The sequence below is a fragment of the Panthera leo genome, chromosome A1, assembly GCF_018350215.1.
Source record: "Panthera leo isolate Ple1 chromosome A1, P.leo_Ple1_pat1.1, whole genome shotgun sequence".
Taxonomy (NCBI): domain Eukaryota; kingdom Metazoa; phylum Chordata; class Mammalia; order Carnivora; family Felidae; genus Panthera; species Panthera leo.
Window position 1 is genome coordinate 6848883 of NC_056679.1, and position 14798 is coordinate 6863680.

Genomic DNA, 14798 nt, shown 5'->3' on the forward strand with positions numbered 1-14798 from the left:
CGCAGGTGGCGCGCAGGTTGGTGCTTTTGGAGACTCTAAAGAAAGCATCACTATTCCCTACATCAAGTATCATTTTCAAAAGCGTGTGTTGGGTGATTTCTTACTGGGGAAAGTGGATCTGGTGAAAGAATGGTTTCTGGAGTCCGAAATTACTTCCATTATCGAGTCTGCCACTTCGTGACCGGGGGAAGTGATTTGGACCTGCAGAGCGTCCCTTGTATATATGATGAACTTCACGCTTTTGTATGCGCTGGGTACAAATGTAGAAAATTTGAGGATTCACGCAGGGTAGCTGGCACTTCATAGATGCTTAGTTATGTTTTTAACCCCGCTTTGGCGGGTCGGGTGAAACATTGTGTCCCTTTGCGTCTGAAGTTACACGAAGAAGGTGCTTTGGAGTCACTTTTCTTTTAAGGAGTGTTCATAAGTTAAGGGATTTATGTTAGGGTCTCATCAAGTTAAGCCTGACTTCCATATATTTTGCCTTGTGGTTGGAGTAGTTCCCAGCGATGGGAGTTCTGCTCTCCAGCGACCTGAAGCATAAAAGCCATTGTTTCAACCATTTGGGGAACAGTGAAAGATGCAATTTGAAATGCCTATTTGTGAATTCTTAGATAGCGATAAATTAACTACCACTTAATATTAAACACATACACTAGAAGTTGCTCGGTGGGGCCGCCTGGGTGGCTCAGTTGGTTGGGCGTCCAACTTCGACTCAGGTCATGATCTCAGGGTTCGGATTCGGACCCCACGTCAGGCTCTGTGCTGACAGCTCGGAGCCTGCAGCCTGCTCCAGATTCTGCCCCTCCCCCATTCGCACCTGCAAGCTCCCTCTCTCTCAAAATGTTAAAAAAAAGTTGCTGAGTGCTTTGTAGACGTGACCCTGTGTAAGAGATACGGGGTCACAAAAAATTATCTCAAGAGAAGGGGTTTAATCCACCACTTAAAAATGCAGGGCTGAGTTGTTTTGCTCTCCAACGGTAAACTACTGTCCAGTTAGTAATTCCAGTGCCTTTGGCATTCTCAGATGGGTTCTACAGAAGCGGGGTAGAAGTTTTGTTTTATGTTCTAACAGGGAAAGTACTGGTGTGGGTTCCAAAATTCAGGTCTTCGTAGCTTTAGTGTTAATAGCACTTAGGCAGTTTGCGTGAAGATCCTACATGCCAAAATGATGGGGTTTTTATCCTTTATGGGAAATAATTGGTGAGTCAACTTAGATTTTTTTGTTGTAAAGCAAGCATTTGAAATTTACGGGGTTTGATTGTTTTTTTTTTTGTTTGTTTAAAAAGACAATTACCAATTTTGCGGTTTTGTTTGATGTTTTATACTTACTGTTTTCAGTAATTCGCCAAAATGACCAACACAAAGGGAAAGAGGAGAGGTACTCGCTATATGTTCTCTAGGCCTTTTAGAAAACATGGTAAGTAGATACTTCCTTCTTGAGAGCAAACATAGTATATATTCATATAATGTGTTTTTAATAAATGGTGTTAATTAACCAGCATCTACCTAACTTGTTCTTTGTAGTAAATAAAAAGCATAAATTTCATATAGTTGTTTTTTGTCAACAAGATTTTAAAAACACAACTGTCAAAGATAAGAGTATGTTGAAAGCTAGTAAGCTTACATGTATTTTTTAGTCTGGACTTTTTAATCTTGATACTAACTATACTGATTTTTTGGGGGACAGGAGTTGTTCCTTTGGCAACATACATGCGAATCTACAAGAAAGGTGATATTGTGGACATCAAGGTAAATTCTAAAATTGGGTAAATAACCTACAGAACAACATTAGAAGCTAGAAAAGTGTAATACTGAAATTCAGATGCTAGTGTATATTGTATTTTACCTGTTGACTTTTTATTCTCCTAAATGGGAAATTTTTGGCCTAAATAAGAGCTCATAAGTGTGGAATGGCTAATTTAACTTCCAGAAACCAGAGTTTTTAAAGTGCTATTCTTGAATCTGAAAACTTTCTTACTACTTGTTTGTTAACAGGTAGTGGAAAAATCAGGTGTTTTAAGGTGGAAAGGAATAATACGTTAGTACAGAATTTAATTGTTGATGAAGATGGAGATTGCTATTTTTTAAAAAACGGTGAAAGTTATGTTCTTTTGTAATGGGTAAATGAATCCTGGTACTCTAGAGCTTAATGATGATTGTCTTTTTGATTGCTTAAAGCAATGTGAAAAACCCATTTCACCGGCTCTGAAAGCTCTTGAGTTGCCATTTAAAAGAAAAATTCTAAGAGTGTCTTAGTTACTTTAGTAACAGGATGTAAAAAGAAGGGAAAATTGCTGGCATAACTTTGATCTCCTTTTAACAGGGAATGGGCACTGTTCAAAAAGGAATGCCCCACAAATGTTACCACGGCAAAACTGGAAGAGTCTACAATGTTACCCAGCATGCTGTTGGCATTGTTGTCAACAAACAAGTTAAGTAAGTAATGTCTGGTTTCTTTCTAGCTGATTGGTATTCCCTCATACCCCCGTTTCACTTTGCCAATTGGACTTGTGTCTTTATTGGTCATTCAAGTGGGGCAAAGGAAATATCCTTTCAAAACTCAAGCAAACTGGGTGTTTGTCTTGTATCCTGTCAGAGGAAACAAATTGAACTAGACCTAATGAAAAATGTTCATTAGAACTCGGTGTTAAGCAACTCTGGTGTTCAGAGTATAAAAGGATGTGTAACGATGTAAATCTAGTTAGCGATTTGGTTTTGCTTATTTAGTATTGGAAGGTCTGTCACCTCATTAAAAGAAAGTTTACAAATGGGGGGTGTTTGCCTCAGCGCCTCTTCCAGTACAATCAATAAATGATTGTAAGTTAGCTGTACCTTGCTGTTTAATCCTATTTGTTGGTAAAAGGTTCGTGGTTGATTTATTTTAAATGGATTGTGGTTTTTTTGTTTATTTTGGGGAGAGAGCACATGACAACAGGGGAGGGACTGAGAGAGAGGGAATCCCAGGCTCCACGCTGTCAGCACAGAGCCCAGTGTGGGCCTTGATCTCCCAAATCAGGATATCGTGGCAAGAGTGGGACACTTAACTGACTGACCCACCCAGGTGCCCTTAATGTTTGTTTTTTCTTTTTTTTTAATAAATGAAATTGGCAGAAGTGCTTTTGGACTTTGTTACATTTTTGCTGGAGCATTTATAGGAATTTCTGTTCTCCAGGGGCAAGATTCTTGCTAAGAGAATTAATGTACGTATCGAGCACATTAAGCACTCAAAGAGCCGAGACAGCTTCCTGAAGCGCGTGAAGGAAAATGATCAGAAAAAGAAGGAAGCCAAGGAGAAAGGTACTTGGGTTCAACTGAAGCGCCAGGTGAGTGCTTGGCAGATGGCTTCTTGGTATTGATCTTGGGAATTTTAAAACTTGCTCAGTGGTCATTTTCTTTTATATGAAAGTTAATGAATTGACTATGTTACTTTTTTTTGGTTCTAGAGTACTTTGAAATTGATGATTGTAGTTTACATGATTGTTCCCTTGCCTTTTTTTTTTTTTTAATAGCCTGCCCCACCCAGAGAAGCACACTTTGTGAGAACCAATGGAAAGGAGCCTGAGCTGTTGGAACCCATTCCCTATGAATTCATGGCGTGAGAAATGTAAAAAAAATAAAAGACATCAAGACTGTACAAATGTTTCTTTTAATTGAGTAGCAGCGTGGTATTGTCTTCCCCAAAGAAGTATTTAAAGCAAACTTTATATCCGAATTCACTGGGGGATGGCTTTATTCAAATTTTGTGGGTTTTGAGGCACCTGGATGACTCAGTTAAGCATCCTACTTTGGGTCAGGTCATGATCTTGCAGTCCATGAGTTTGAGCCCCGTGTCAGGCTCTGTGCTGACAGCTCAGAGCCTGGATCCTGCTTTGGATTCTGTGTCTCCCTCTCTCTCTGCCCTCCCCTGCTTGTGCTCTCTCTAGAGTCTCAAAAACAAACGTTAAAATATGATGGGGTTTTTGTTTTTGCTGAAAGATGTGGTTTATTGTACAATATACTCAATTGATTAGGAACTGCCAGATAGTACCTATAACATATTTTATAGTAGTTTGAAAATAGTTCCTCTAAATCACTAAGAAAAAAGATTTTTTTAGAAACAAATGAAAGGTTATCTGTTGAGATTGCATTTAAGCACGGAAAGTTGAGTACTTGTAATTGTATTAAGTCATAAGTAGCTATGTTTTAAGGATAAAGAACTTCCATTTGAAGCCCATTACTTAAAAAGATTGTTTAAAGCATTCTGGTTCCCACTAAATTGTTTTCCCTGTCATTTCCTGTTAAGTGTTTTTCTATATGGTGGTAGGAAAAATTTGTTTATTGGAAACGCTCTTTGTTGCCCCAGGTCCTTTGCACTTGCCTTTGCCCAAGACTGCCTGTGCTTTCTAAAGTTGGTGAATTTCTGATTGTCCTTTGTTCACCTTGCATGTCATAAGTGAACCTTTCCTAATGTATTTTAAGGAGAAAGGAGAGGAATGAAACTGGAATCAAAGGAGAAAATCTGCTTTGGGATGATAGAATTAAATCCCTTATATCTATTACCACAACAGATGTGTTTGCTTTTTTTTACAGTGTTTATAATTTTTAAAAACTTGTCTTCCCCATCACACCTGAGGTTAGCGATTGTCTTCGTAACTTTGCACTCCTAAGGCCTGGCACATAATAAGCATTTAATGAATGCTCTTGGGATTAATGAGGAAAGCACTGTCCTTTTTTTTTTTTTTTTTTTAATGTGCATCTTCTCATTCGTTTAATCTTGTTTTCCGGGATTATTTAAATCTCCCGCATGCTGTGGAAACCTCAAGAAACCTCAACAGTTCTTGGTTTGTCTTCCAGCAGCTCGTGTTAACCTCACTTTCTGTTGTCCCCTGTGAAATAAGGGTGTTCCCCACAGGAGTATAGGGATCGGACCACACGGTTCCCGGAGGTCCTTTGTGCACTCAGGGCCTGTGATTTCTTGTTAAGCCATGACCCCCATGACATAACTTGTGAGAAGAGGCCTGGCGGAGGACAAGATGCGCTCGGTGCGGGAGGGCTGGCGAGGCTGAATGTTGAGGGGAAGAAGGGCCGCAAGGAGAGCTGGCTTAGGGCAGTTGCCTTAGGGCAGTTCATCAGGACCCAGGAGCTCTCCCATCTGGGGTGCAGTGCAGTCCGTGGCAGCGGTGGTCCTGCGAATGTATGTAAGGCATTTGGGGCTTTTCGGACGACGCTTTAAAGATCGTTCTTCACACACAGCGTGGAGTCTAAAATGTGTTTTCCAAATTCCCAATTCATTGAGAATAAATTGTTTTCCCAAAGGATTATACTAGTTTGCCCTCCCGTGAATGAAAATGCCGGTGTCCGCACCCTTCAAATTCAGTCTTTGCTAACTTGGTGGGAGGATACTGCATTCACTATGGAGTTGGCTTCACCTCCTGCAGCACTTGCCTGGTTTCCCTTTGCCTCTTCATGCAGTCTTGGCTGTGTCTTGACTGCCTTTCCGACCTCCAGATTCTCAAGGGCCTTGTAAAAACCCACATCGTCTGGTCAGTGCCTGCCTTTCTGACCTCCTACTCCTTGAGCCCAAGGTCCAATTCGATTACGCTACCTTTACGGTGCCTCAGATAAGCCAAGTTACACGCTTGCTTTTGTACTTGGTACATTTTGTTGGGGTGGTTATCAACTTAACATTCTCAGGGTAGGGAATACTTGTTACCTACTCTACCAGAGAAGTGGGGACAAACTGCAAAGATGACAATCCAGGAGGAGCAGTTAAGACTTCAAGCTGTGTCAAACAAGGTAAGCTAGGACGGCACGGTGTGTAAAGGGACAGCAGAGGGGAGAGCGTTGGTGTTGACATGCGTCTGCTCTCGTTTCGCTGATTATTCTTGGATCTTGTACCCTTGACCCTTTCCGCTTGCTTTTCCTGGACTTCAGCCGGCAAATTAAATGAAGCCGCTTCTCTTGTGCATGCCTTGTCCCGTTTGTAACTTAATTTCCCAGCGCCCCAGTGCAAATCTGGCTTCTGCCCCCACTGTTCCTATGAACCTCCTCTCAAGGGTCACCAAACACGTCAATTTTGATTTTACCTCCTTGATGTTTGACGTGCCAACGACTAACTTTCTGTTCCAGAGGCTTCTGCCATCCTACTTCACCCAGGTTTTTCTGCCTGTCTGACTCTGCACCCTGTTTTTCTGGCTTCGTGATGCTCCGCATCTGTCTCTATTCTCTGTATTTTCTGCATGACCCAAGCCAGTGGTTCTCAAGTATGGTTCCCCACATGGCATCTACGTTTTTTGGAAATTCGTTAAAAATGTGGGCCTACTGAATCAAATTCCGGGGCTGGGCCCAGCACTCTTCACAGCCTCTCTGGGTGGTTGAGATGCTTGCTCAAGTTTGAGTCCTGTCTAACACACTTGAGACTCAAATTTCAGAGCTCACCTTCTCTGAAGCTCCGACTGTATTTCCAGCTTCCTCTTGGGCCGCTCCATCTTGATATCCTGCATAGACACAGATTCATTTGGAGGGGTTTTATTACTGGTGAAATAAGTTGCATCCAGTTCCCTGAGCTTTGAGTAGTGTGTGTGTGCACTGGTCGATTACGTACCCGCCTTGAAACGCAGGTCCTTTTAAAAACGAGTAATTGTTACAGGTTGTGAAATTGTAAGTGAATCTCTTACCATGCAATTCCCTTTTTGTACACTTGACGAGAATGAAGGAAAATGTTCTAACTATAAAACTTTTCACCCTGTTTTTCAGTTAGAGCCATGACCATAAGTGAAGGTGCCTGGCTCCTTGAACTTTTAATTCTTTTCTCATCTAGCTAGGTGTCTTTTAAGGCCTCTGTTTTTGTTCAGTTGAGCCCAATCCCGAGGGTTGAATAAAATTTGTCACGCTCTGTGGTAGTGGGGAAAAAAAGCCCCACGGTTTGATATCTCTTTGATGTTCTCATTGGTGTCTGTAGCATCTTCTCTGTACTCTGGTGGGAAAAGAAATAGGAAAAATATAAACAATGTTGCTAAAATATAAACAAAGCAGGTTTATTTTTTGAGCGCAAGAGAAATAATTTTAAACAATTGGCTTTGGAACACCAGTATTTGTCCCATCCCCACTGAAAAGGAAAACAGTTGGTATTGTTCGTACGAAAACCTTCACGGAATGTGCTCGACAGGTTATTTGGTTATGAGTAACAGTGAGGCAGCATCTGCTTGCTGTTCTTGCTGAGGTGGGAAGTGTGTGCAGAGGAGGGAGTAAGCAGCCCGGGGTTTCTGTGTTGTGATTCTTTTCAAACTGCCAGAGTGTGTGGTGAGGAGTAACCGACAGGCTAGCTCATGAAGCCCCAAACGGGAAAAGCACAGAGAAAATGCTCTCATACGTACTTGGCTAGCAAGACTGGAATGTATGGAAATCATTTGGCTTGGAAAAGAAATGCAGTGAGGTACTCTGTTGTCTCTGAGATGGGGTGATGATGATGGCTCAGCTCAAGTGAAGATGTGATTGAACTTTTTGCTCCTGAGCCAGAAGGAGATGCAGAAGAATTGCTTCTGGGAGATGAGTAAGTAAATAGTTTCAAGATCCTTGGGAGCAGAGATGATACTCTGTTTTTCACATGCTCCTAGCACTGACAGTTACATATTGTTCCCTCCTCGAGAACAGTTCAGTGGTTTTCCATGGGCCCCAGATACATTCCCGAGCGAGCGTAGCGTTCATTGCCGTCCGTGGCGGGGTCGCCAACTTCTCGGATCACGCTACATCCTAATGTTGGAGTCTGCCAGCTCCCCGAACTTGAATTATACATTCTACCTCCATGATTTTGCTCATGCTCTTCCTTCAGCTTGACATGCTCTCTCCCGCTCTCTGTGCTTCCACCTATCAAATATCATTGAAGCTCAGAGACCAGGCTGTTTCTCCCCGTAGCTTTCCCTGATGACCACCACCACCCCCGCCCCCTTCAGATTTAATTCTTCCCGTTGTAGCTGTACTGGGAGTTGGCACCCTGACCTGCTTTGTCACTCCTTGTCCACGGCTGGTGCGTTTTCCATCCTGCTCTCTACCTTGATGGGAAGTGCCAAGACTGGACATCAGAGGGGCTGGGGCGTCTACTGCTGAATGGCTCTGTGACTTTGGGTAAGGTACCGAACTTGTCTGAATCTCAATTTAGGAGATATTTAACCCGTTTTACAGGCTTAATCTAAGATTAAGGAAGAAATGGGGCGCCTGGGTGGCTCAGTTAAGCGCCCAACTTTGGCTCAGGTCATGATCTTGTAGTTCGTGAGTGCAAGCCCCATGTCAGGCTCTGTGCTGACAGCTTGGACCCTGGAGCCTGCTTCAGTCTGTGTCTCCCTCTCTTGCTAACACTCCCCCGCTCACACTGTCCAAAAAAAAAAAAAAAAGATTAAAGAAAAAATATGAGAATTTTTTTCGTAAATTAAGCAATTTTATAAAAGGGAATTAATTTCACTGTTTCACTAGGGATGTCTGTGATGGCAGGCGGGAATGTCTTACACTTTGTCTCCTCAGTAAATGGTAACAAAGCTGTTCTCTGTGTTTTGTACCAGCACTTAATAGAGCTTTGCAATGACTAGATTTTCAATAATTTTGAAGATTGAAATAAAGTAGGGAGCTGGTACAGAAGCACAATTTTTATTCTGGGAATACTACCAAAAGGTAGTCTGTGAGTCCCCAGTAAGCTCAGTGTTCAAGGATTTAGGACACGCAGGAAAGATAGTTGATATTAGGAGATGATGGGCGGTGGGGGGAGAGATGTTCTTGAACTAGACAAGTACCCTCAGCAAAGTTTTGCCTGAGGGCTAGAAATCAAGCTTACTTGGCTGGTAAAGGGTTAATAACTTCCTGAGGCTGATACTTGCAAATTCCCAAATTCTGCCCCTCACACGTATTCTAAACACCCACAGGATTTGTGTGTCTACATCTGTGCCTACGCATCTCCATTATGTTAAAACCACTTCAGTATGCCTGTGAATTATTGGTTGCAGTGCAATTTTACAGCACTCTGGACACAAAGAAATCCAAAATGAAAGAGAACACAAGCTGCAACCATTTAAGGAAGGCTATTTATAATGTTCAGTAACAGTTCGGTAACATATTGTCTGTATTAAAAGGTCATGGATTATCTATCTGCAAATGCAAAGAATAACATTTTGAGCTCTCTGAGCAAAGGTGCGACATGAATGCAAAATGGAACATAATCATCAGTGGACAGAGGAACAGTCTTAGGAATCTTACTTATTGGGTGACCTTAAGTCAAAACGATCTTATTTCTGACGGAATGTGAGCTGGGGAATGTGAGGTGAAGAGATAAGCCCAAGATTCAGCCAAGAAAGTGCTCTCTTTTCCCTTGAGAGTTCTGCATTTTAATGGGAAAGTGAGGGGTGTTTGTGGCAGGTCCCATGGACTCCTGCTCCACAGCGATCCCCTCTTCTATTTCTTGATTTTTAATGGGGAAGCAGTGTGCCTGCTAGCTCCTGGGAAGGGACGACGATTGTCCTAAGGGAGTGGCAGTCCCAGTCTTTGCGAGATACTTGGATAAACTCTCAACTTCTCAGCTCTGGAGATTCAGAGATAAGAGAAAGTCTGCGGGTTCTGAGAATTATTTTGTCATAATAAAAAAGAGACCAAAGAATAGAGTCCCACCCTCCCTGCTTTGCTGAGGACTTCGTGTTTGGCGAAGCAGGGGCCCTTTTGTGTCCAAGGAGAGCCAAGAGAATCTGGGAGACAACAACTTGGACCCCTATTACTGAGCAGCTGAAGGACCCTTGGAACCGGATAGTTTCAAGGTTTTGTAAATAGTAGCTGTCTTTATGGTACCTTCTCCCCGTCGAGGAAGGAGGCGCCCTGCTTCAAATCTTTCCAGTTAAACCGAGGTTTAAAAGACTGCCTTGTGAGCCGGCAAAGGTCCGTGCAACTGAGATACGGCAGTTCATCTCAGGACACTTCCTGGAACGCTTTCTCTTGAGAGCATTTTGCTTTCAAAACCGAGGTATTTGGATGATGGTTATACATACGATTTCTGCCCTTTCCAGTTCACACAGGGAAGACATCATTTACTCACTTACTCATTCGGAAAGTCGGTCCGTGAACAAAGGACCTTGTAAGTCCCAGCTACCACTATGTGCTGATGCTAAAGGCACAGACGAGAGTCTCTGCCCTCCTGGAGACAGGCAGGAAACCAGTTGAACAGCAAGTGACAGTTGAGACCCGTGCTGCCAAGGGCCTCCCAAGAGAGAGGAACTGGGAGACAGGGGTGGGGGTGGCAGCAATGATCAAAGAAATCTGAGAGAGGAGAGATTCCTAGTCTACTGCAGGAGCCCTGAAGAAGCCAACTGAGAAGCGAGGACAGCAGTGGGACGGAGAGGGGAGACACCAAGGTGTGCAGGTCGTAGAAATGGTGGAACTCAGAAGTGAGAGTGGTTGGAATCAAGGATGGCTCACAGGTTGCCGGTCTGGACACGTGGGGAGCCGGAAGGAACATGCATTAGTGTGGTTGGTTGCAAACATGGATCCCACTCTCTACCCCTCTCTGCATACACTCAGCCCTTTCGAATGTGACTTCAGCTACCTCCACTAAGGAGTGGGGTGTATCTTCCCCCTCTTGAATTTGGGCCGGCATTGTGTCTCGCTTTGGCCCACAGGATGCAGCAGGGGTGATGGGTTCCACCACGGAGCCTGGGGTTCAAGAGGCCTTTTCTGCTTCTGCTTCCACTCGCTGCCCAGCCGCCACAGGAGCAAACTCGGGCCAGCGTGCGGGGTGGGGAGAGACCTGTGACTCGTCACTGCTCGTCCCCCATCACAGCTGACTGCCTGCCCGCCACCGCCCACCCCCTGCCAGCTCTCCACAGATACGTGAAAGGACCCAGCCTAGGTCAGCTGATTCTGGCCTAGATTAGGATAACCCCTCCACTGACCTACAGACTTGTGAGCAACTGTGGGGGATTGTCGTTTTAAACCATTAAGTTTCAAGCAGTTTGTCCTGCAGCCAAAGCCAACTGACTCAGCCAAGAGAAAGGGGTGTAAGGGTGGGGCCGCCCAACAGGCAACTGGACATTTGAGGTGGGTACACAGGAGGCCAGAAGCATGAAGTTCTGAACCTACAAGGATAAAATCCCAAGGCTTCTGCCTTCCGACGGTGGGCTCCCCAAACCCGAGAGCAGGCCACTTTTCCCTTTTGTGTCCTCTTCTTCCACTCCCCATCCTCACCAACCTTCATTTTAGTACTTGAGTAATAAAGCAAATGCCTGACTCAAGTGCAGAGAGCAATGGAGAATCAGTCCAGAGCCAAAGCTCCCAGGGGACGGAATGTGCATTGAGGGTTCCCTGAGTGGATTCAGCCAAGGCCAGCGGCGAGGGGCGAGGGTCGGGCGGGGAGGCCTAGTGGTTCCCTAATGAGTGGATTCAGCCAAGGCCAGCAGCGAGGGGCGAGGGGCGAGGGGCGAGGGTCGGGCGGGGAGGCCGAGTTGCAAACAATTACTGCCCGGAAGGGGCCTTCACATATCCGGAGCCAGATCACCGTGACCGAGTTCCCTTATACTGACACGAATTCAGGACTCCACCCCCCTCTTTCTTCCCTATTAATGTCATCCCTTAGCACCTTTTGGAAATAAACAGGGCCACTGCACTCAACAGGAATGTATCCCTCCCGTTGTTGCGGAGACACCCGACCGAGTGCACCGTTTCCTCTTTCGTTCCTCCTCCAGCTCACGGGGATCTCAGCCTCACCCACCGGCCCAGTGACCCGGGTTCGTCTCTGCGGGAAGGAGGGGCCTCCAGGGCTACGCACGCACAGCCTGACGCGGGGCCTCCCACGCACTCGCGGGACGGCGGCGGTCCTTGCAGGGGCCGCAGGCGGGAGCCGCGCACAGCGCGTCAAGCGGCTAGGCGGCGCGCACGCCCGCGGCCACCGGCCCCTCGGCTCTCCCAGCGCGTCCCCTCCCGGCCGCCGCGGGAAGGGGCGGGAGGAGGAGGAGCCGGAGGCGGCCGCCGCGCCCCCACCGCGCGCGCCGAGCCCTTTAAAACGCGCGGGGCCCCGCGCGCTGCGCCGGCCGCCGCGGTGCCCGCGCTCCAGCGTCCCCGCGCGCTCTGCTGGCCGCCGCGGCGCTGCGGCCGGGCTCGGCAGGTTTGCGCTCTCGGCGGCGGGTCCCGCTCGGCCGGCGCGCCCTCCATGCGGCCGCCCAGCATGTCCGGGCACTGTCTGCTCGCGCCCATCCCCGAGTCCTCCTCCGATTGCCTCCCGCCCAAGGACATCAAGCTGGCCGTGCTGGGCGCCGGCCGCGTGGGCAAGAGCGGTGAGTGCCCGGGGGGCCGCGCCGGGGAGGGGGTGGGGGGGGGCGGGGAACCGGGCTTCGGGGAAGAGCCGGAGCTCTGGAGCGGAGGGAGGCGGGGTGGAGCGCGGGGAGGAACGTGGAAGTTTCCGCGCGGGCCCCGGCTCTCCCCCGCCAGCCCGCTTTTCCCGCTGCTTCCCCGGGGCGTCTACTCCAGGGCTCCCTCCCGCCCGGGTTGGCACCTGCTGGAGAATGGCGGGGGGCTGGTGCGGCAGGCCGGGCACCTGCAGTCACACCCCGACGCGCGGGAGACCGCGACGGCCGCACCCTGGGTGTTGCAGAGCCGTAGGACTGGGGCAGTACCCGCTGTCCTGCGGCCCATCGCCCCCTCCTTTTCCTTGAGAGCGTCCGGGGTGACTGGTTCCAGTCGTTTAGCGGACTTCCCCATGGTTCCCTTTCAGCAATGATCGTGCGCTTCCTCACCAAGAGATTCATCGGCGATTATGAACCGAATACAGGTTAGAATAATTTCGTGCTCTCTGCTTCCGTGGCTGCATGCCCCGAGCTCCGGCTTTCTCTCTCCTGATAGGAGGCTAGGAATTTAAAAGCAAACTCTTCTTCACTCTCCAGGCAAGTTGTATTCACGGCTCGTCTATGTAGAGGGGGACCAGCTATCCTTGCAGATTCAGGACACCCCCGGGGGCATCCAGGTAAGGACTGCCAGAAGCAAACAGCTCACCACCTTGCATACCCCGGGGGCGGGGGGGGGGGGGGTGGAGCTCCCAGGCTTGAGCAAGATGTCTAAACACACCCGTTTTGCCTTTAGATATAGAAGTGGGCTGTCCCCAGGTGGGGGCTTAGAAACCCTCCTGGGGGCTTGGGCAGGGTGGGTGGATGGTTAGGGAGGCAGCATCCTGGTGTCTGTCACCTCCAAAGGAGAGAGATACTTGACCTTTCTTTACAACCCTAGTGGGGCATCACTGCTTGTAGGGATGGGTCCTCCCCAGCTTCCAGCACTGGGCCAGGAAACCGTTAACAAAATTATTGGGGTGGGATTCTGGGGAGGGGCTCCTCCCCTAGCAGGGACTGCTGACGTGCTTCTAACTGTTCCCTCAAGTTAGTAATTGCAACCAGATAAGCCCTTGGCAAGCAGTCAGGAACTTAACTTGATTAACAAGTTATTAATTGCACTCCCTTCTAGGGAGGCAAGGTCTAGTGGAAGAACAGAAAGAAGGAATTTGTTTCTGTAACATTCTCAAAAAGGGCATGCTAAAAATATTTTTATGGGCTTGGGAAAAGATATTTATCTTGGCTTGTTTTCAAAGTTTTGTTTATTCCCAGTTCCCTAAAGATTGCGCCATTCTCATTTGAAAGTTCTCGTTGAAGTCATCCTTCAGTCAGCCAGGGCTCACCACAGAATACCTGCCAAGCAGGGGGCCGAAGGATCGAGCATTAGTGGCAGCCAATAAAATAACCCAGGCAGGGACCTGGCCGGAGAATCTGTTCTCCCCGCAGCCAGAGCCGCCTTCCGCAGAAGCTAGGTCGAGTCTGAAAACTGTACTTAGGATTTCTTTTTCGAACTTGTTTTCCCGAGGGTCCCTTTGATCTTATTTTGAGTCCGCTCCCACTGCGGGCTTCCTTGATCCAGACTCGTGTTGATCTTTCTCAGGTCCAAGACAACCTCCTCCAGGTAGCTGATCCGCTGTCCAGGTGCATGCAGTGGGCAGACGGCTTTCTGCTGGTCTACTCCATCACGGACTACGACAGCTACCAGTCCATCCGCCCCCTCTACCAGCACATCCGGAAGGTCCACCCTGACGCCAGGGTCCCCGTCGTCATCGTGGGCAACAAGGGGGACCTTCTGCATGCCCGGCAGGTGCAAACGCATGATGGCGTTCAACTAGCCAACGAGCTGGGCAGCCTGTTCCTTGAAATTTCCACCAGTGAAAACTACGAGGACGTCTGCGATGTGTTTCAGCACCTCTGCAAAGAGGTGAGCAAGTCGCACGGCGTCAGCGGGGAGAGGAGGAGAGCCTCCATCATTCCCCGGCCGCGCTCTCCCAACATGCAAGACCTCAAGAGGCGCTTCAAGCAGGCTCTGTCTTCCAAAGTCAAAGCCCCCTCTGCGCTGGGGTGAACCCGGCTCACCCAGACTCGCCTCCTTTTTACTGCCCGTTTGTGCAGCCGAAAAGACTGGGGATCTCCCTTTTTAGCCGCACATTCAAAGTTTATTTTTATACAGACCGTTGGTTTTCGAGTGTATGTGTGTTTCTGAAAATTCAGTGATTGCCTAGAAGTTGGATAGTTTGTTTGTTTTTTTTATTAAACTAAATTTTTTTTTTTTTTTCACTGTAACTGCTAGCCACTTTTCCATTAAAGGCAAAATGGCAACATGGCTCCTTGTTTTCTAAATGTCTTTTTATAGATCATACTTGCACCAGAGCCCAGAACGGCTCCACACTTGCCCTCAGTCTGAACTCCTGTTGGTGTCTTGCGTTAAGGGGGTTGATGGAGGGGGATCTGTTGTGGGAGAAAGGAAAG

The 14798-nt window shown here is 47.5% G+C and overlaps 2 protein-coding genes and 2 non-coding genes across 4 annotated transcripts; all 4 read left to right on the top strand.

Annotated features, from left to right (window-relative positions):
- Positions 1–1341: 1341 nt before the first annotated feature.
- Positions 1342–3637, top strand: RPL21 (ribosomal protein L21). Its single transcript, XM_042938384.1, has 5 exons — positions 1342–1420; positions 1691–1752; positions 2327–2439; positions 3176–3326; positions 3513–3637. Exons 1-5 carry the CDS (start codon positions 1354–1356, stop codon positions 3600–3602), a joined length of 483 nt encoding a protein of 160 aa, XP_042794318.1. The 5' UTR covers positions 1342–1353; the 3' UTR covers positions 3603–3637.
- LOC122202947 lies at positions 2147–2217 on the top strand. Its single transcript, XR_006194987.1, has one exon. It is a non-coding gene; the product is annotated as a small nucleolar RNA SNORD102 (small nucleolar RNA).
- LOC122203008 lies at positions 2484–2610 on the top strand. Its single transcript, XR_006195015.1, has one exon. It is a non-coding gene; the product is annotated as a small nucleolar RNA SNORA27 (small nucleolar RNA).
- Positions 3638–12047: 8410 nt separating the features above from the next.
- RASL11A (RAS like family 11 member A) lies at positions 12048–14565 on the top strand. Its single transcript, XM_042903571.1, has 4 exons — positions 12048–12281; positions 12719–12775; positions 12888–12967; positions 13927–14565. The coding sequence occupies exons 1-4, from the start codon at positions 12158–12160 to the stop codon at positions 14392–14394; spliced, it is 729 nt and encodes a 242-aa protein (XP_042759505.1). The 5' UTR covers positions 12048–12157; the 3' UTR covers positions 14395–14565.
- The last annotated feature ends 233 nt before the right edge of the window (positions 14566–14798 follow it).